Source organism: Emydura macquarii, unplaced genomic scaffold (assembly GCF_026122565.2).
Source record: "Emydura macquarii macquarii isolate MOO-44397 ecotype Brisbane River unplaced genomic scaffold, CSIRO-AGI_Emac_v2 contig_318, whole genome shotgun sequence".
In the NCBI taxonomy this organism is placed as follows: Eukaryota; Metazoa; Chordata; order Testudines; family Chelidae; genus Emydura; species Emydura macquarii.
In genome coordinates, this window is record NW_027130455.1 from 12,883,907 (window position 1) to 12,906,002 (window position 22,096).

The following is a 22,096-nucleotide window of genomic DNA, read 5'->3' on the forward strand; positions in this document are numbered from 1 at the left end:
TTTCCAGATGACTGGGTGGGGACTTGAGCCGGTTTGGTGTTGTATCATTGACAGGAACCCCTAGATATGGAATCTGGCCCTCACTTCTGCTGACTTGTCTGGCAGAAAGGTTACATAAAGAACAACAGCAATACATAGCTACTAATCTTTTTAAAAAATCTTTGAGTGTACACAATGCACAATATTTCAATGAGTTTTAACTACATGGAAAATTTGAAGAGTGTGTTATTCCATTATGTGTCGAGATAAGAAAGGTTCAACACAGTGCCTAATTTCTAAAGGAATAATTTTAAAATTAATTATAACAAGCTAATAAACCAATTTACTGGTTTATTTGTAAATTCCCAGACAATCCATTCTGTACTCAAAAAGTAAGTGCTCTAATTTTGGGGAGGAAAAGCTGTATTCTTTTTTATGTAACCAAGTGGTTGAATCTCTGTGCCACATAGTAATTGGCCTTTTAAGTGAAGATGAGGGTTCCTGAGGCTAACTCAGGCCTTCGGGAGTGGAGATAAGACACAGGATCGTGGAGAGCCAGTGCTGGGAGTTGGTGCTTGGTAGAAAATGGGGAGAGACCCAAACAAGTGCCCCAAAGAAGGGTCTGAGGGGAGAGATAAGCAGAGCCAGCGAAGGGCTGAAAGTTGATTCCAAAGGGCAGGCTGAAGAGTTCCGAAATCTGAGGAGAAGACAAGTCCTCAGGAAGGAAGGGTGGTGCCCAGTTTGAGACTGAGGTGGAAGATTGCTTGCACGTTTTTTTCAATGTGGATGCCCCCAAAGTGGTGGAATTTTTCTTTACTGACATCACTGGAGGGCCAAAACACTGTAGCAACCAAACCAGACTGGAAGATTGGGAGATCCAACTTGAGTAAGGGAAACTGAGGAAGACGCTAACTTGACACCAGACTATTTAGGCAGCGCTGCCTTTAGTACAAAATTCAGCTCAACCCTAACTATGGAAAACTGCAAACAGCATTTCTATAGCTAACTTACTACTCACCTTTCAGAAGCATTTCTTGGTCCCTAATATATTGCCATTTCTCCTTCATTGCCACCTCTACATCATCCCTGGTTAAAATTTCCTTTTGCTCCAGTTCTTTCTCCTGTGTTTTCAAGCTGCTTAGTAGAGTTCTGATGTGTCCCAGCTGTTCTTCCTTCAGACAGTCATTCTATAAGAGGAACAACAGTAAGATACATGTTAAAAGGGGGTGTAAAAGAAACTGAAATATCACTTCAATTTGTGACATGGTACCTTGCAAAAACACTCAGCTAAGTAGAGCTATGCTACTTTTTCTAAATAATCTCAAGCCTATTACCACCAGGAAAGGGCAGACAAATGATTGTTAGTCTTCTGGGTCCCATCAATATTCCTATTGCTTACAACAGTGGTTCCCAACCTTTTTGGCTCGAGGGCCTCAGATATCATTTTTACAACCCTGAAGGGCCCCCACCCACTGCAGCCAGATGAAAGATGTTCAGCGAGGAGGCTGCTACGGGTTGGAAACCACTGGCTTAGAATGTATGCTGCGCATTCAGTTTTAACAATAATACTTATTTAGCAGAATGCTGGACTCCAAACAAACATTCCTTATAACAACCTACCGCATAAGTTCTATCACCCCTGTTTTACACATGGTGAACTAAGACAGAGAAAGGTTAATTGACTTGCCCATAGCCACAGAAGGAAATTAGCATCACAGTCAAAATTAGAACTCAGGGGTTTGCTGGTTCCCATGTCTATGCTCAGATCACCACACCATGTCTCTGTATCATGTCACCCAAACTCCAGTTGGAAACGGTGCAGCTTCTTACTGATTTAGTGAGTTTGCTCCCAATGCCAAACCAAGGGAGATCTAAGTGCTATACAAGCTAAATACATAACAATGTGAATTCAATAAAATACACAGCCAGAAAGCATCAGAGATACTCTTGCTTCTCAGAGGATAAATGCCCAACTGCCCAGAGAAACGGGGGTGAAAAAAAAGCACAAACAGCCCCAAACTAGGCTAACTGAAAGAAATGGTACTGCATCATACTCTAAGTCCTCCAAGGACTGAAAAATGAAAGGAGTCCCACGAGAGACCATGAGTTGGCTGCTAACTGTGGGGAATTCACAAGAGACTACAGCTGTCTGTGGAAAGCAGAGCCAAATCAGCTACTCCAATGAATGATAGCGGTCCATGGCTGGAAAAGAATAGATGCTGCAGGAATTTGGGAAACACTAGCCACATGATGCTACAGCTCTCCTAAGAGGAAACTTAAAGCCAGTGGCCTGATCACATTCTGTCACTTAGTAAAGCACTACAAACGGAGGGCAAGTGGAGGATAGGGTCTCTATTGTCCATTTCACCTGCTGGAAGAAGCCCAGTCTGCAAAACTGATTGACTGCCAGTGTCCAGCTCTTTCAATTCATCAAAAGAGAGACAGTCTTTCTTGATCAACACATTATATATATTTCTTGGGTCCAAAGTTCACTGAGCTCTGATATCAATCTAATTAGGCCCTGTACTAAATATGATTCTGCTCTGAACAGTGATCATGTAAAATTAGCACTGGGGTTCCATGTTTGCTTGTCTCTAAATTGACTCAATGTGGTTAATTTACAAGCAAGTTATTTCTTGATCTGGCAAAACTGCAAACTCAGCCTGGAGAGTTGAGATGGGCTCTTTTCCTCCTTATACATTTTCATTAGAATTGAGGTTCTGCAGGCCAAACTAGTCCCTCATTTTCACTTGTGCAACTCCACTACATCAGAAGTGACTATAAAAATGGTACCTTCTTACTCAACAGATCTGTTTTCAGAGTCATATCTGCTCACTTAAATGACAGAAATAAGATGGTACTGCTTTTTATTCCTTTTAGCCCTGAACAGCCACCCTGGCTAATAGAGAGGGATTTGACTCTATTTCTTTATGTGCAGCAAACATAGAATTGTTTACTAAGTTCCAAATCATTATACGCATGCAACCCATTTTTACAGTTATTTTTCGAACGGAACTGCACTTTAAGTTACGTATAGTTTAGATAACAAAATTATACCTCCTTAAGCGTGCAAAGTGATTCACTAACCTTGTTTTCAAAATAGACTTTACAAAATATTAATTGTTACAAATACTGTACTTACAATAAGTAGATTTAATTTACAGTGACAAATGATTTACTTTTACTAGCTAAAATATGATAGAGAATATGTGAAATGGGAGAGAGATGCATGTTTACTTACTCTTTCATGATATTTTATGTTCTTTTCTTTCAGTTGCTTTAGTTCAACTAGAAGCTGATTAATTGCCTCTTCCTTTATCTGAATTCTGAGGAGAAAGAAGCATGTATGATGAGTCACTAAACAGCCATGGAAGAGAGAGGGAGGGAGAAGTTATTTTAAAATAATTTAGATACAAATACTAGTTAGTGCTTTTTGCTTGTAGATCTCAAATTGCTTTACTGAAGTTGGCAAGCATTTTTATTCCCATATTGAACATGGAGAAACTGGGCCATGGAGCAGTTAAGTGACTTCCCCAGCATCACACAATGAACCAGTGACAGAGCCAAGAGTAGAACTCAGGTCTTTTGACTCTGTCAGCTGCCCTATTCCTAGGATCATGCTGTCTCTCTAATAACCTAATGCCTCTTCAATGCAGAATTTTGAGTGGGTGGTGGGAAACTCCAGTGGTGTCTACTTGCAGATTCCTCTAAGCTGTCCTGCCAAAGGCGTAGAGTTTGCTCCCTACAGAAATAGCTGGTGATTCGGTTTCCTGAATGCCTAACAAACTACGCATTCCCTGCTGGTGGGCTGCACTGAAATAAACACACACAAATGCACGCATACACGTGACTTGTAACTACAAAAGTTATTTAATGGTTTGGCCTGAAATAACTTCTGGGTAGATATTTGGTCAAACCAGACAGGATCATGCAGAAAGGCTGTTTCCCCAACAGCATGGAAGGGCTTTCTTGAAGTCTGGGAGACGGGGGGCTATGGAGAACACACAGCAACCTTGCTGTTCTCACTATTTGCACAGCAGAGATTAGCACCTGGTCACTGATTCCTAGATAAAAAACAGTTACCTCCTTTCTGTAGCTATTATTCTTCAAGATGTGTTGTACATGTTGTGACCCATCCGTGCCTAGGGTAGCTACCTGAAAATGCCAAGGTCAGGGCAGGCTGTAAAAGGAGAGCAGATTCTCCCAGCACTGGTGGGTGACACTGAAGTCAGACTTCCCAACCAGCCACAAACAGTGCTTCTGATTCCCCACACTGGTTATCAAGAAGCCAAAATAAAAACATACACAGCCCCCTTTACTGCATTCCAGTCTCTGGCTCCCAATCAGCCACTAGGTCCAGTAAAGAGAACAGTTATTTAAAACTCTATGCTCTTTACCAGAAAGTTTTCTCCTGACCCCACAGGGTCAGCCACATTACCAGATCAATATAAGTTTAGATCTTACCCAAAATACCACGCTGCCAGCCAATCCTTTAGTAAATAAAACTAAAGGTTTATTATAAAAAGAAAGAAACAAGCTATAAGAGAAATGTTAAAGGATTAAAGCAATCAGATACATACAAATGATTTGAAAGCTCATATATATATCAGGTTTCTAGTAGAGTTGTGGAGTTTGCAGACTTGTATAGTCCCTCTGGTATACATCCAGTACCTGGATGGGTCTCAGTCCTTTGTTTCACAGCTTCAATTCAATTGTCGATGAGTTGATCCAGAGGTAGGCTGGAGACTAAAGATAGACTAAAGACAAAATGGATGTTGTGCAGCTGCCTTTTATGTCCTTTGGCCTTGGCCATGCTGCTTGTGGAATTTTACAGGAATAAAATGGAGTCCAGAGTCACATGAGTAAGTCCTGGTGACTCATCAGGTATATCCCTGGCTTCTCCCCCTGGGCCCCTTGCACCCGTGAATTTCTTAATGGGCATTAAGCAGGCTAGTGCTGCAGCCATCCTGTCTGGGGCGTCGCCCAGACACAGCACAATTTGAAATACAGATATATCAAACATATCCATAACTTCCGTTACACATATAACACATGAACATAAACATCATCATCTTACTTAGCACATTATAGCCTTTCTAACAGTACCTGACACAGCATATCTCATATGAATTATTATGATTTTTGACATATTGATGTTAAATGATATAATAAATGCCCCGCTCCAATCCAGCCAGCATGACACCCCCAACGCGAGATTGGTGTAGAAGGGAGTAAATCAGAGCTCCTGAATACACCCCAAGGGCCCCCCCAATTCAGCCAGCATTACACGTGTCCATTCCACTGTAGGTGTGCGCGTGCCCCATTAACAGTTGCCAGAGTTATTTCTCCCTTAGTGATACCCATCGGGGTGGCTTGAGCTCCCTCTAGCACCACATGCCCTTGAGTGCTGGTATAGGAGGGCAGGGCCATCCCAAACCCCCTCAGTTCCTTTGTACCAGACAGACTCTGAAAGAGAGGGAAGGCAGATGGGCTGTGGATTGGACATGTGCAATACATTTCGAAGAACAATAGTTATAGAAAGCAGATAATGTTTTTTCTTCTTTGAGTGATTGCACATGTCTATTTCTCTGTAGGAGACTCACAAGCAAACACGCATGGAGGTGGGCTGGGCGTTTAACTGAACAGTGATTCTAAGACAACCTGTCCGAAACTGGGATCATCTCTGGACTGTTGGAAAACGTCATAAAGAGAAGCAAGAGTGTGGACTGATGACCAACTCGCTGCTTTACAATGTCTACAATCGGCAATAGTGCCACGAAAGCAGCTGAAGTTGCCTGTGCTCAAGTAGAATGCACCAATACTCTAGCTGGTGGGGTTATATTAGCCAGTTGGTAGCATAAACGAATGCACAAAGAGATCTAGGATGAGATTCTCTGCATGGAAACTGGTAAGCCCTTAGCTCTGTCTGCAATCGCAATGAACTGTGCGGAGGATCTAAAGGACTTAGTACACGAGGTAGAAAGCTAAAGCCCTTCTCACATCCAATGAATGAAGTTTTTCCTCATCCCTGTGCACATGGGGTTTTGGGAAGAATGTCGGCAGATAGATTGCCTGGTTAACATGAAAATCAGAGACTACTTCAGAGAAATTTTGGGTGAGGGTAAAGATAAACTTTATCCTTATGGAAAATTGTAGCGGGAGGCTCTGAAACTAGGGCTTTCAACTTGCCCAGCCTGCTGGCTGAGGTAATTGCCACAAGATATACTACCTTATAGAGAGATGAAAGAGAGAGAGAGAGCAAGTTGCAAGAGGCGCAAATGGTGGTTCAATCAACTGTGCTAGGACTAAGTTCAGATCCCAAGGAAGGATCTTGTATGTGTGGGTACAATCTGACTAAGCTTGTTAGGACTTGGGCAATGATGTGGTTGCAGAAAAGCGATCTACTATCCATTGAGATATGGAAGGCTGAAATAGCTGCCAGATGCACTCTTATAGAGCTAATCACCAAAGTCTATTTTAAATCTAGAAGATAGTCCAGTACGAGGTTCAGGGGTGCCTACTCTGGAGGCACATCTTTCTGATGAGACCAAATGGAGAAGCTTGACAACCTAGCTAGGTAAGTGTTCCTAGCTAGGTAAGTGCAGAACCTTTCAAAGAGTGTCAGCCACGAAGCATCCAAGTTGTCAGATGAAGAGCTCAGAGGCTGGCATGGAGCAGGTGCCTGTGGTCCTGAGAAATTCAGTCTGGACTCAATGGGAGAGACAGCAGAGGCTCAACTGACAAGGTTAGAAGGGTCGAGTACCAATGCTGACGAGGCCATACCAGTGCTATCAGGAGGTAGTGAGCATGGCCTTATTTGACTCTGAACATGACTCTGGGAAGTGGAGGGAAGGCGTACACAATGGAATTCTTCCAAGATAGGAGCAAAGCATCTGTCAGTAAGTCTGGACTTAACTCTTCCCAGGAACAGAACTGATGGCATTTTCTGATGGTTCCTGTTGCAAACTTGGGGAGACTCCTACAGCTAGAAGATGGACCTAGACATAGTAACCAGTCATGGAGATTGGAGTAGGACCTGCTCAGCTGATCTGCTAACTTATTCTGCTTTTCCTGAAAGGTAAGCAGCCCTGAGATGAAATGAGTTGGTTATACAAAAATCCCAGAGAGGAACTGTCTTGTAGCACAGTTGAGTCAAACGTGCCCCTCCCTGCCTGTTTATGTAAAACATGGTTGCTGAATTGTCTGTTAGAATTAATAAATTCTTTCCTACTTTGTGGGGGAGGAAGACCAAGCAGGCTAGATGTACCGCTCTTCACTCCCTGACATTTATATGAGTCTTTAGATCTTGAGATGACCACAGACAGTCTGCAGAGATTCCACATGAGCTCCCCAACTCAAGGATGATGTATTTGTGATTGTGAGGGTTGATACTGGGGGGGGGAAAGAGGGGAAATCAGCATGCAGACTTTCAGAGAGTCCATCCCCCCATCCAGAGATGACAAAACTAAAGCAGACATTCAAACCACTTTGTCCAAATGGTGACAACTCAGGGGATACACTGATGCTAGCCACGCCTGCAGCTTTCTGAGATGCAGCCTGGTGTGATGAACTACATAGTTACATGCTGCCATGTGATCCAGGGGACTAAGGCAGCTGCGTGCTGTTGTGAGAGGGTATGCTTTCAGTCGCAGTACTAGGTCCCGTAAAGTTTACTGGCTTGCAGTAGAAAGGTGTTGGCCTTCATGGAGTCTAAGCCTGCCCCAATGAACTCTATTGTCTGTACTGGTTTCAAGATTGATTTGTCCCAATTTACTAGGAGCCCCAGCATGTTGAATGTGGACAGGACTTGAGCCTCAGACCAACCTCTGATTAACCAGTCGTTCATGTACGGGAACACATGGACACTTAATTTTTGTAGATGGACTGGCACCACCATTATGCACTTCACGAATGCCCGAGAAACAGCTGACAAACCAAATGGAACCACTGTGAACTGCTAAAGGCACCTATTCACCATGAAGCTGAAAAACTGCTAATGGTTGTGGGATATTGTGACATGGAAGTAAACATCCTTTAAGTCAAGAGCAGTGTTCCAGTCCCCCTGTTTCAAGGAAGATATATTCGAGACTAGGGTAACCATGCAGAATTTTATTTTTTTCAGAAATTTGTTCAACTCTCTTAGATCTAAAATATCCCCTTTTGGTCTGGGGATAAGGAAGTAGCAGGAATAGAATCCTTTGCCCCTGAGATACAATGGAAGTTCCTCTATGGCCCCTGCCTGGAGAAGATCTCCTGAAGGACAATCTTGTGAGAATGGTCCTTGAAGAGAGCCGGGGAAGAGAGATAGGAAGGGGGGTTAGAAATGAACTGCAGGGCATATCCCAGTTCCACTGTGTTAAAGGCATACCAGCCTGATGTGGGCCCAAGCACTTAGGAAGTGGGACAAATGACTGTAAACAAAAGATGAGGAACAGATGGAACTGGTAACTGGTACACTGCACTAGACCAACCCAACAAAATGCCGGTTTGGATAGGGTGGCTGGATGGGATGTTTCCACTAATGCTGAAGAGGCGGGTGGTGGAGGGCACTCCTATAATCCCTGCCTTTTCTTCTTGGTGGATCTTGGGATTGGGGAGCAAAATCTTGGTGCCTGTTCAGCTGCTGTGGACAAAACTGTTTTCTTTTCATTGCTGGGGTATAGATTCCAGGGGATTTGAGTGTCATCCTGGAATCTTTAGGTCTCTGAAGCCTATCCTCCATTTTCTCTGAAAACAGCAAGGGACCTTCAGAAGGGAGGTCCTGGATAGTCTGTTGGACCAGATGACTGCAAGCATCAACACCTTCTCATAGCAATAGCTGAGGCCATGGTTTGAGCATCTGAGTCTACACTATCCAAACTAACTTGGAGAGCAGTCCTGGCAACCAGTTTACCACATTACTACAAATTCCTGTCCATGGTCCTCCAGAAACTTGTCTTTAAATTTTATAACATTCTTCCTGATGGTCAAGTCACAGTGACTCAGAAGTGCCTGTTGGTTTGCACTCCTGAGTCACTGTGACTTGTGACCAAACTAAAACAGTCTCTTAGCGTCTTTGCCTTTTGGTGTGAAAGCTTGTTGTTACAGTCTTTCCCAGTCACTGGCAGCTGCCACCACAAGAGAACCCCAAGGGGTGGGAGGATGAGAGTGAAAATGTTCATACCTTTTAGAGGAGACCAACCATCTCCACTCAGCTAATTTTTCTTTGGGGTGCAAGGAAAAGAGTGTCTGCCAAAGAACCCTCACTGGCTCCATGATAGCTTCATTAATTGGTAAAGCCACCCCGGCTGGGGTCACTGATACCAAAACGTCCACCAACTTGTGAGAGTTTTCACATGCCTCTTTTTCCCGAACTGTAAGTACAGAGACCGCCAAGATCCTTAAGATCCTGATGAGCCCTGTGGTTCACTGGCAGTGGTGAGATACATGACTGCTCAATAGCCTTGTCTGGTGATGAGGATGAGGAAGCAACAGGCATATGAGGTGGTAGTTGGTCTCTGACTTGAAGTGGAGAAGCTGCCCAAGTGACTTTTGGCTGCTCGGTACCAGTCTCGGTATCAGGTACCAGGGAATGGTGCACTCGGTGCCAATATCTCCAGTGCATTCTCCATTATAGCAAGCGAGACGGCTGAGGGGAGATCCTAGCTAGGAGTGGAGGATGCCCCACAGTGTCCAGTACAGCCACTGGTATGGACTTGGAACCCATCCTTGCCTGGGCTATTGACCCTTAGAAGGAGGCCAATGGTGAGGTTGCTGCATGGTCAATGGTCCCAAAGTCTCTGATGGGGAATATTTTCTCCATCCTGGATGGGATACAAACGACCTCACGTCCGAGTCCAAAGAAGAAAAGTCGGATACTTTGACAATGGAGAGGCAGAAGCCTGAACCTGGGGATGGCTGTGCCAGGAAAAGCACTGGAGGCTTTCCTCTCAACAGCATTGTTCCAGTATCGATCTTGGTACCAAAAGATAATAAGTGGTCAAAAAAAATCTAAATTGAAACCTAGCACTAAAAAGACTAAATAGTAATTTACAACAAACAAGATGTATACAGAAAGGAATGAGGAAAGCACTTGACTTAAGTCTGGAATTGCTCCAACAACCATCATTGGCAGTAAGAAGGAATTGAGGGGAGTGCGTGTGGTCTCACCCTCTAATACTAGCATGCAGGATGCGTGGTGACAGACGGTGCTCAATCCACTCCAGTGGGTACTGTTGAGGGAAAAAAATCTCCAACAACCATTCATGGGGTACACACACACACCTACAGTGGAATTGACATGTACAATCACTCAAAGAAAAACTTCCTAAATCTTGATAAGCAGCTTCATGGGTCTCCCTATGGCACTGGCCTATAAAACTGCATTTCCTATTTTACAATTTTATTTCTACTGGAAAGGAAGAGGAGGGATGAGGGGTACAAATAAATCCATACTGACTGCAGGGCTCACAGCAAAGCACCTTGGTATGTTGAAGTATAGCATTCTGTTGTATTGACTGTACCGATATAGAACAGGCACAGCAGTTCAGTTATCTAGTTTATCATGCAAACACTGGGCCACGTTTTCAAAGGCTCTATTTCCATAACTGGGGCCAGACTTTCAAAAATGCTTAGCACCCAGCAGCTCCCACTGTGACAGTTATGCCTAGATTTGCAAGAGATATCCACATGAAACATTCTGAACTCTCTGAAAATCTGGCCACTTGCTTTGGTGCCTAAATGGGAGCTGAGCTCTTTTGAAAATCTGGCCCAGTGAGCCTAATGAAGTATTTGTTGCTCATCCAACACTTCTGTTAGTTCCAGAGATGCTCTGGGTAAGTAAGGAAAGCAGGTTCAGACTTCAAAGATCATTTATTCTGAATTTGCTGATAAGCCTAGCACAGTGAACCAGCTCACAACATTCACACCTCTTGCTGGCCGATTTTTTTGTTTGTTTGTTTGTTATCCAGTGAGTAACAGCTGTTGCTTTTAAAGGCAACTTTTTCCAGTGGTCCATTTAGCCCATGTCTACAGTAAGAGTGCTTTACAAGTATATAGGAATATTAGTGTACTATATCCATAAAACACGAACAGTGTGGAAATAGCTTATACCAGCAAAGCTGTGCTTTTACCAGTATATCTTAATTTATACCCCCCATGTACACACAGCTGAGTGAAACAAGTCATACTGGTAAAAGTGCAGCTTTGCTGGTATATGCTCTGTCCATATTACTGGCTTTTTTCAGCACAGCTGTGCTGTTCAGGGATCACACCTCTTCATTCCCCTAACCAATATAGCTACACCAACAGAAGTCTGAAGTGTAGACATAGCCAGTTCTCTGAAGCTCTCAAATCTCCTAATATTATATATATTAGGTTACAAGTTATGTCAATTTCCAAAGCCATCTTTAATCTATTTTCATACTTCTTTCCAGAACTGTCTTACCCTGGGACCCAATAAAGGCATGTGTAACCAATTACCATTAGATCCTCTACTGTTCCAGTAAGTATCATTATCTCTGCTCTGCCCCGATTCCTACTACTGTCTATTGAGTCATAAAGAGATTTTTTCCCTCAATAAATTTGATCTTTGGATCATACAGAGATTTAGTCATGTAAGTTACAGGTTATCAGTGTTGTATCCTCTGCTGTCAATATACTGCTATGAATATCTGCCTCAAGGCATTCTTCAGATCCTCTCTAAAACATTTTAAGGATATTAAGAGGAAAGTATACATTTGAAGACATGGAGGAGTCTTTGGCTATAGTAAAAATGTACTAGAGATCAAAAAGATTATGATTTGGCAGCATGCTATGCCCATTCTTTACTAATTGGCTGCTATTTAAATTACATTCATTTTATCAAAATTCTTCTGATCTATTTTGCTACTCTGAATATTGATGTTGATCTTAATTTCCATCATAATGGATGAAAGAAGCTACAACAGGACTTCAAACTGGCCAATCTGATGCTATTAATGTCTCTGGTTTTGTTTTTTCAGCATCAAAAATATGTAGATTTAGAATACATTTTCAGGGTTTTTTGTTACTGTAAGTAACTTTCTTATTCTGAAAGGGTTTTCTATGAAAATTGTGTCTGATTCAAAGAGCTAATGAACATGCTTGATTAATTATATTTTTGGTACCCTTTTTCTGGAATAATGTCATTGCATGCAATATTTTATAATATGAAGAGAGCAGTATTAAACCACACTTCAATCCAGTACCAAAATGATTTGGTAACTGTGGGATATCACTAGGCCTCAATAGTTCACAAACGAGTTGATACTATCCATCACTGAATTAGGAAACTCCATTAATGATGCAAAGAATAGCAAAAAGGCCATGAAAAGCAACAATAGGAAATTTCAACCCAGGGAAGAAAAAGTAGATGTGGAAGTTACATAGCACTTGACAAATTAATCCTCAAGATACACCTGAGAGATAGGTTCATACGTATTATTATGCTTATTTTTACAAATAAGAAAACTGAGGCAGATGTTAAGGGTCTGATTACTGAGGTTCTGAGGAAAAAACTAAGATGTGCATCTAATATCTCCCACTATTGTATTAGAAGATTAAAAAATAAATTATTCCTGCAATTCCCACTTCAATGGAAGATTCTCCTGACAAATGAGTCATCTACTTGGATGCAGGAACTGCCAAAACGGAACTGACGAGAAAGCTATTGGCTTTTTTCAGCCTAATAGAAAAATTTGATTGTTTTTAGTGGGATGATGTATTGCTTTGTTTGTTGATTTATTGGGCCATATTCATCCCTAGTTGAACTCAGCTAAATCTGCTGTGTTATATATGGGAGCTCGCAGTGTGCTCCTTGCAAAATGCTAAATAAAGTTCATACAATTCTGCAGAAACCCTACACAAAGTCCTGCAAACTCCTGAAAAATACACTAGATCTGTAGGCAGCTGCTACTCTGCTGCCTGGCCTTGTGTTCTTTTTCCAGACACTGAGCTAGTACTTGTTATCTTTCAAATGCTGATGTGAATTGTTGAATGTTTGCTGCTGCTGGGTTTTTTTCCTTTCAAATTAAATCTATTTGATAAAAGTCACAGAGCTAAGATTAAACTTGTTCTCCTGTCATTCATCTTCCAAAAAGATCAGACAGCTAGTAAGTCAGGTTATATTATAACATATTGGTATATCTTCCTCTTTCCTCCTTTCTTCTGTGCTTTCACATTTTTCACTTTAGGGCTTCCTCTCCATCATTTTCAAAGTCACCAGAGGGCTGCCAAACGTGCTGTCAAGGTCCCTTCCAGTCTTACACTTTTATGAGGCCATGTCCACAACTACAACCTTTAACCGTGACAGTGTAACTTAGCGGTATGGTCACCATAACTGGTTACAAGTAACACGTTTAGTTTGTGTCCACACAGCAACTTTTTCTGCCATCATGACAGCTGTGTTTGTTTGGCCACACCTACCAGGGAGTTTACCTGAATCCATAGAAATCTCTTCAGCTATCTCTTATTGCCTCAGCAAGGAACAGAATGCCTCAAAGCCATGCAGGCAGATACAGGAAGCAAGGCATGATGGGATGTCTTCCCCAAAAAGTACAATCAGTCAAAATGATTACACAAACATGGTTTGGGACGCCTGTCTCTGTTGAAAAAAGGAGTAGTGTGCTGGACTGGTTACAAGAAGGAAACCAGGTGCCAGGTAGGCATCTAGTAGGGACAAAATACTGTTAACTGTCATGCTGATTAACCAAGCTTTAATCACATGGAGGTATGCAGCTACAAACTGTGTTCAGAGCCAACTCTACCAGTGACTGGTTACAAACTCAATTCAAAGTTGTAGTGTGGACACGGTTTTAATCTGCTATGGGTCTTGATGGATTGTGTGCCATCAGAAGCTGCTATCTATAATAACTAGGGACTGTGCATTTTGACATGATTTTGTGAGATATCTGATTGCATAATTATGAGAAGAGGGAGTACTCAACTTAGTTACAGAGGCACAGTTGGGGTGTCCAACCACACAGCAAAATATGTGCTCCCAACAAGTTACAGGAACATTGTTTGTAGCAGGGGAATCACATGCTTAAGATTCACCAGTTAGTAACAAATTATTAACAATGTGATGAGTGCAAATAAATAATGCCTTTAGCCACAAGTGCCACTAGCCAGTTCATAACGTGATAGAAGTTTCATGTGTGGAGAGGAGTCCAAAGATGCTGTCTCTTTGTAACCAACTTTCCATCTATTTCTTAAACCCTGGAGTGATTTATCTGTATTCCAACGATGCTATTATTAGATAGAGCTACAATGTTAAAGCTGCAATTTTGCCCAGGGCACTAGCTCTAATGAGGATGCTACATAACACTGACTAAGAATTATTTTGTTGCTGTTTCTGATCTTTGTTAATACTTCAAGGCAATAATGTCTCATTAACTACAGGGCAACCAGTAATCTGAATCTGTCTTTGAAAAGAAACCCAGCAAGAGCAGAAGAGAGAAAGGATGAAGTCTATGATTTTGGGAAGATCATTTCTAGATTATCTAGTTTAGGAGGTGCGTTTGTGAGAACCAACAGGATCTATGAGGGTTTTCCTTGTCACTGTGTCATGGCAGGATCCAGCTCCTATTGAATTAATGGGAATAAGTAATGGGGTCCGTGATATGCTAAGACTGGCTGCTTCTAATAACAGCTTTCTGAAATACCATTTAAAAAACGGTTTTAAAAGTTGCGCTAAACTTACTGGGATTCCAAGTGGAGCTTAGAGAGAAGGTAACTTGGAAACCCTTCAGAAAACTTTGTTACTGGGCTCAAAAAGGAATCTCTGATCCTGATTCTGCTCTCACTCACACTGGTTTTACGCCAGCATAACTACTGATTTTACATGGAATAACTTCTGATTTACGCTGCTCTGGGTGAGATCAGAATCGGGTCCTTTATGTTCACTGAAGAATGTCTGCAAGCATTAAGGCTTATCCAATTAAGGCTGCTTTTTATTTTAAAGTCACTGGGATTTTCCATGGATAGGCTAAGGATGACACAGGTAAGAGGACTACCCTTGTGCTCTTGTGATTCCCAGCTGCCAGAATGGCCCCTAAGTGTCTTGGGCAGCGGCACAACTTGAAGCAGCCGTGAAACTGCTCTGCTACTTCTTGGGACCAGACTAGTGCCTAGCAGCCTAAAGATCTGGGCGATGTAAAGGTATCTCACAGCCTCAGTTGTACCCCACCCCGAGCCGCACCAGCGGACCAAACTGCCAGCCCTGAGAATCTGGTCCAGTGACTTTGTATCCATGTGAAGTCTAGGAAAGCCTGGAAATGTACAATTACCAGAAGCAGATGTCAACTTCAAGATTTTTTATCAAATATTTACTATTAAGACAAAAAGGGCATTACGTATAAGCATATAGATATGTTGCTTTAAAAAAGACTTTTTGAGGAAATTCAAGCAAGAGAAATTCCTATTTTCTTATCTGAGGAAAAAAGAAAATGTTTGACTCATTTTAAGTGTTTTCTCTCATATGCACAGGTTTACAATTTGTACATTTCTGGAGTATCCCTGAAAACAAAGCAAAAAAGTGCACAAAATGATATTTAAAAAACACAATCATCACATTTCTCCATATTAAAACAGCAAATATTTTGAATGGCTGAGGTAAGTACTATTTGCTGTCTGTTTTATATGTGACTGTATTTCTATACAACTTAAGATTTTAAATTGATTAAACGTACTGAAATGCCAGCAACGCTTCAGGGAAAGAGGATCTAGCTTCTTTAAACTGCCCAGCCTGATTCTCTTTTTTCTTCTTCTTTCCCATGTTTTAAGTTGTTCTGGAATTTAAAATATACCTAAGAAAAACAAACAAGGGAAATTAATGATCTGTATAATGTCACATTCTTTCCTGCCTATGGCACCTGCAACACACAGCTCTGAAAAAGTGGATGTTTTATCAGCCAAAATAAAAATAGTGAAATAATATTAAATCACAGGCTAAAACAAATCACTTTTCCAAAAATCTTTCCAATTTCAGATATTATTTTTTCCAAAACTTAATATTAAAAAGTTACCCAGTGAGGTTAAAAATAAAAGTTTATAAAACAAACTTCCTTACCTATATTTACAAATAGCACTACAGTCTGAAGTAAATAGAATGAAATTCAATAAAGACAAATACAAAGTACTCCACTTAGGAAGGAACAATCAATTGCACACATACAAAATGGGAAATGACTACATAGGAAGGAGTATTGCAGAAAAGGATCTGGGGGGTATAGTGGATCACAAGCTAGATATGATTCAACACTGTAACACGGTTGCAAAAAAAACCCAAACATAATTCTGGGATGCATTAGCAGGAGTGTTGTAAGAAAGACATGAGAAGTAATTCTTCTGCTCTACTCCACGATGATAAGACCTTAACTAGAGTACTGAGCCCAGTTCTGGGTGCCACATTTCAGAAAAGAGGTGGACAAATTGAAAAAAGTCCAGAGGAGAGAAACAAAAATGATTACAGGTATAGAAAACATGACCTATGAGTTTGTAAAAATTGGGTTTGTTTAGTCTGGAGAAGAGAAGACTGACGGGGGACATAACAGTTTTCAAGTACATAAAAGGTTTTTTACAATGAGGAGGGAGAAAAATTGTTCTCTTTAACCTCTGAGGATAAGAGGCAATGGGCTTAAATTGCAGCAAGGGAGGCTTAGGTTTGACATTAGGAAAAACCTTCTTTCAGGGTAGTAAAGCACTGCAACAAATTGCCTGGGGAGGTTGTGGAATCTCTGTCATTGGAGGTATTTAAGAACAGGAATGGTCTAATCATTACATAGTCTTGCCTTGAGTGCAGGGGACTGAACTAGATGACCTCTCAAGGTCCCTTCCAGTCCTACACTTCTGTGATTCTGTGATTAAATATCTAATATACTTTTTATTGTTTATGCTTTCTTCACATACGTTTTGTGCATTTATTTCAACTTAGACAATGAAAATGAGCCCATTTCACCTTATTTTTTTATTCAGTTTCATTGTCAGAATCTCACATTCTAGTCCAATACTTTAGGATTTGAGTTTCAAACACTGCTAAACAAATGTGTGTTGTTTAAAAATTTTGACTGGAAAATTTTAAACAATAATTATATCAAAACATTTCTATTGATTTTTAGGTTTTGAAAGAACCTGCTTTTATACAGTTTAAATTTAGGACCTCAGTTCAGTCACAGAATTATGGAAAAGTAGGGCTCAAAGAAACCTCAAGAGGTTATTTAGTGAATCCCCCCACTTGAAGGCAGGTTTAAGTATATGTAGACCATCTCTGCCAGGTGTTTGATAGTGTCCTCCTTGCAATGGAATTATTATATTATAAAGATTCATGAAAACAGTTTTATGTTTGGATTTAAATACTCTCCTGATTGTTTGCTACGAGATCCTGAAAGTAAAACTGCCACTGGTTAAATTAAGATTAATGCAAAAATTAAACAGCATGCATAGTAAAATGAATAGTTTATACTTCAAGTTCAGGAACTTAACATATTGCCAGCAGCACACAGGACACAATTATAATTATTAAATAATGTAATGGGCCTGCTCTTGCTAGTCCTCCATGCGCAGAACTCCCATTGAAGTCAATGGGTGTTCCAAATACAGAAGGTCTTACAAGACTGGGCCCACTCTCCCATTGGTAAATAAGGTCCAAATCCTACAAAGATACACTATTGCTAGTGCTTAGTACCTTGAGTGGTTGCATTGACATCAGCAGGACAAATTATGGTAACAAGCACTAGCCCCAGTTGTAAGTGATTTCAGGATCAGGCCCTTAATGCTATGGTTAACTCCATGCCTCCTCAGGATGGTACTTAAGCACATGCTTACCTTCTAGTAACATGTACTTAAGTGCTGCCCTGAACTGGGGCTGATGTAGCAGCTAGTAATTGCATTCCTTAGAGTTGAACATATTTCATTCTCACAAATCCAACTGGCAGTTGTTAATTTGCTAGCCATTTTTATTCTGTTTCTGGTCCATTTTCATCAGGCTAGCTCTCTCACTTGTAAGTATGTATCTCTCTTCCCCTTCCTTGTATTCTCCCAGAACTATGTGAATGTTTGCTGGAGCTCTGACATTGGTTTTGATTGTCAGAGCTGGAAATAAAACCGCTCTCTGAAGGGATATGTATGTCAACGGTAATCCCTAAGTGTATTGTGTCACTGCAATGCCAACCTCAGGAACAAAGTGACAGTGATTCCGTAGACAGGCTGGTAGCATACATATATGAAAAACAAATCATGAGGAAAGGGCATCTATGGAGTTTTTTATTATTACATTTCAGCTATATTTTCATTTTAATATGAAATTTCCTAGTTGCTTGAGTTCTGAATGTTAATTAATTACAGCACAAAAACCATAAGTGGCGACTAGTCATTGCAAGTCCACAGAACTAACGCCATTACATACAGCAGGTTGGATTCTTTGGTTGTGCAGTGGACGTAGCTCTGCTGGACCCAAAAGGGTAAAACAGGTGGCTTAAGCATCATGGCTTCTCTAACCTACCAACTTCTTAGATAAAGCCTTGACACTGATTACTAGTCTACATTTAAAACTTACAGTAGTACAGCTGTATCTGTTCAGCTGTACCGCTGAAAGAGCGCTTGAGAGTTCTCCCCGATATAATAAAACCACCTAAACAAGCGGTGGTAGCTATATCGGTGGGAGATGCTTGTCCGCCGACATAGCACTGTCCTCACAAGCACTTACGCTGGCAAAACTTTGTCGCTCGAGGCGTTTTTTTACACCCCTGAGCGACAAAAGTTTTGCTGGCATAAGTGCTAATATAGACAAGGCCTGAGTCACAACCACCACCTCCACAATAGGACAGGCTATTTCCTATTAAAATTAACACACAAAATAAATTTGTTGTGAAGCAGGACAGCGTACCTGACACAAGTCCATTAAAACAAAGAAATGAAGTTATGCCATCTAACTGTTCACAGCATCTAGTCCTCCACCCATAAGAGCCAAGCTTACTATTACCACAAAGACCACCTACCATGGACCATGCAACTGCTAGTCTATACCCCTGCTTTTATGAGATAATTATTCCCCCAACATGAGTAGTTATTGTCTAATATAGTAGTTGGTTGTGTTGGGAGAAGGTAGATTGGTAAAGGGCATGTGCAGAAGGGCAGTTTAAATAGAGTGATGGAAGGCTGGCAACTCTAAAGGAAGATTTAGGGTTGAGCAAGACAATGGGAGCTAGGCACCTAACATTTATGCCTTTGAAAATTCTCCTCCTTGATGTTTCAGTCAAAAACATCTTCATCACCCCCAGTAAGCTGCATTTAGGAAATCTACCTACACTGAAGAACTGAGTCAGTTCTGCTGGTTTTATTATGTGGCTCTAGCAGACGGCTGATTGTTTCAAATCTCATGCTTAGACCAGGCAGTGCTCCCCGCCGTCCCACCCACACTAATTATATAACTCAAAGTGACAGCTAATTCCCATTATAAGAGTCTAGTCCTGGAAACTTCAAACTCCCAGCAGGGACACACGACCTGCCTGGGATTCTTGCTGCCACAGGCTGTTTAGACCTACCCAAAGTGGCCTACAACAACACTTTCATGTTTGCATCATGTTTGCTTTGCATTACAGAACCACATTGTGACATGTCTGCTTGCAGCATCATAACATTTGCCCTACATGAAGAAATTCCTGTGCCCTGGAGACCCATCTGGGGTTTAAGGTCCGATCAGCAGACCTGTCCTTAATATGCCTACATCCCTCCTGCAATTACCTATTAAGAATGTTTTTATTGAACAAAGTCAATGTTTAGTCACAGGTAAAGATTTAAAAAATAAGGAGAAGGGTGGGTGCTGATTTTAAGACTGCAATTTTCCAAGTGGCTTAAGTAAGTTAGGGTGTTCAAATCCTATTGAAATTCAATGGGAGGTGACTGCCTGAGTCCCTTAGGCTTCTTCGAAACTTCCAGCCCAGGCACACAAGTGTACAACATGTTCTGAAATGGAGGCAGGATCAGGTCAGGTTCTAGGCATCCTCATTTCAGAGTACAGAATTAAAGGGGAAAAATAACCATTTGCCTTTGCCATCTGTGCATCCACTGTAGTGATTTTCCTAAGAAAAAGCAAATGATGGATCATTCCCCCCCAACCACACCTTCTCTCTGGCTCTTCCATATTTATGGTCTCTGGGTCTTGCTCTAAATGGATGCTTCAATGCTTAAGTGTGGGACACAGGGATCAAGTCCGTATTTCAAGCACCAATTTTTCGGCAGTGCTTGTTTTTGAAGCTCAGGCCACAGCTGAATTTGAGAATTTATTTGTGAAATTCCTCCTGCGATGCAAACAACCACAAGCCTCCAAGCTGTGGACCAAGAAGAATAACATGCTGTAATAAACACATATACTAGATACTGCAAACCAAAGAATACATAGATGAGAGAGAGGGGGATACATTTCTGGGGACTGAGAATTGATTACAGATTTAAAGTCAGCAGGAAACAATTTACAGGGGGATGAGGATTTATCTTCTCCCAAACTGTCAGTCACAGCTCTAATGATTCCACTACCATTACTTGGTGCTCCGGCAGCCGTGATCTCCAGCCACCAGTCATACCCATTCTTCCACCACGGCCCAACCACAGTAACCATCACAATCATGACACCTCACCATAACTATTAGCATGATTACCATCTGCACCCAAATTGCTTGTTAACCCAGTCATTGTCACTATCCCAGTCAACTGTGCCTCCATTACTACCCTTACATCTCAAACATTGTCACACAGAACCTGCTGTCCCAACTACTGTCAGCTACCCTCTCACTCTCCTACCACATCACACACTCTGCATCTCCTACCCATCATAAACAACTGTGCTCCCAACCATAGTCTCCTACTGTTCCACTCTCACTGTCACTTCCTGAACCTCAACCATCACCACTGTCAACTCCCTGCAGCCCTAGCCACTATCCACACTTACCTACCCCAGCCACTATCCACACGTCCACCTATAATTATTGTCAGCCCATCCACACCCCCAGACACTATTAAGAACAGTCACCCACACATCCTCGCTGTCCTAGCCTCTGTTTGCCAGAAGCTGGGAATGGGCGACAGGATGGATCGCTTGATGATTACCTGTTCTGTGCATTCCCTCGGTAGCACCTGGCATTGGCCACACTCAGAAGACAAGACACTGGGCTAGATGGACCATTGGTCTGACCGAGTATGGCTATTTTTACGTTCTTATATCACCCAACTGCACCCCCAGACACCATCGCTGACGCTCAGTCATCATTGCTCACACCTCCAGCCACCCTCACCACACCCCCATCGACCCCTGCTGTCACCCACCAACACCCCCCTGCCCCCAGCCACAGCCACCCGCCTGCCCCACCGCCATCGCCCGCCTGCGCCCAGCGTCGCTGTCACCATCACCCACGCGAAACCCAACTGCCAGCAACGCCCCCATGCACCCTGGGCACCACTGCTGCTCCGCACCCACGTCCCCAGTCACCATCACCTACCCCCGGCCACGGCGGCTGTCCCGTCCCGCCCGCCCCCACCTGCGCCCCCAGCCCTGGCTGCCAGACCCCACCTGCACCACAGCCCTGCCAGCGCCGCACCCCAGGCACCAGCCAAGGCGTCTGCCACTGCCCCGCAACCGCCACGAACACCCCCCCCCCCAACCAATCATTGTTCCGTCAGCAACAGACCCCCCCCCCCCGGCTGCTCCAGGCGAGCGGCGGGGCAGTGACCAGGGCCTGGCCGGCGGGGGCGAACCCACCTCCCCCGAGCTCCGCGGCTCCTCAGCCCAAACTTCCGCCGGTCACCGAGGCAACAGGAGCCCCCCCCTCCCCTTCCACCGCCGCCATTCGCGCCCTTCCCGCCCGTCTCGGCGGCGGCGGCGCTGTGGTGTGAGCGTTCCACCGGCGCCCCCTGGTGGGCCCCTGCGGGAGCTGCAGTCCAAGAACCCCTCAAGCTGACAAGGGGAGGGAGGAGAAATCCCCTCCTCGGGTGTCCTGGGGGAGCCCTTGTGCACCCCCCCGGCCACACACACACACACTGTCTATGGAGGCCAATGGTGTCCCTAGAGCCATCTGCCCTGCCCTTGAAGCGCTGTGTGCAGGGAGCATGCGTCTGCCTGGGTAGGCGC

General features: G+C 42.8%; 1 protein-coding gene across 3 annotated transcripts in view; it reads right to left on the reverse strand.

Moving 5' to 3' along the window:
• CCDC83 (coiled-coil domain containing 83) overlaps positions 1-21,583 on the reverse strand; it is a 44,199-nt gene extending 22,616 nt beyond the window's left edge. The window contains exons 1-5 of one of the 3 annotated variants that reach the window (XM_067568784.1): positions 21,079-21,223; positions 20,097-20,303; positions 15,666-15,782; positions 3,221-3,305; positions 998-1,166 (exon numbers count right to left, since the gene is read on the reverse strand). In XM_067568784.1, coding sequence (XP_067424885.1) covers positions 998-1,166; positions 3,221-3,305; positions 15,666-15,751 — 340 coding nt within the window. In that variant the 5' untranslated portion in view covers positions 15,752-15,782; positions 20,097-20,303; positions 21,079-21,223. Of the gene's footprint in view, positions 1-997; positions 1,167-3,220; positions 3,306-15,665; positions 15,783-20,096; positions 20,304-21,078; positions 21,224-21,538 lie in introns of those variants that run through there. The other 2 variants (XM_067568768.1, XM_067568778.1) reach the window with 2 other exon arrangements.
• Positions 21,584-22,096: the final 513 nt, after the last annotated feature.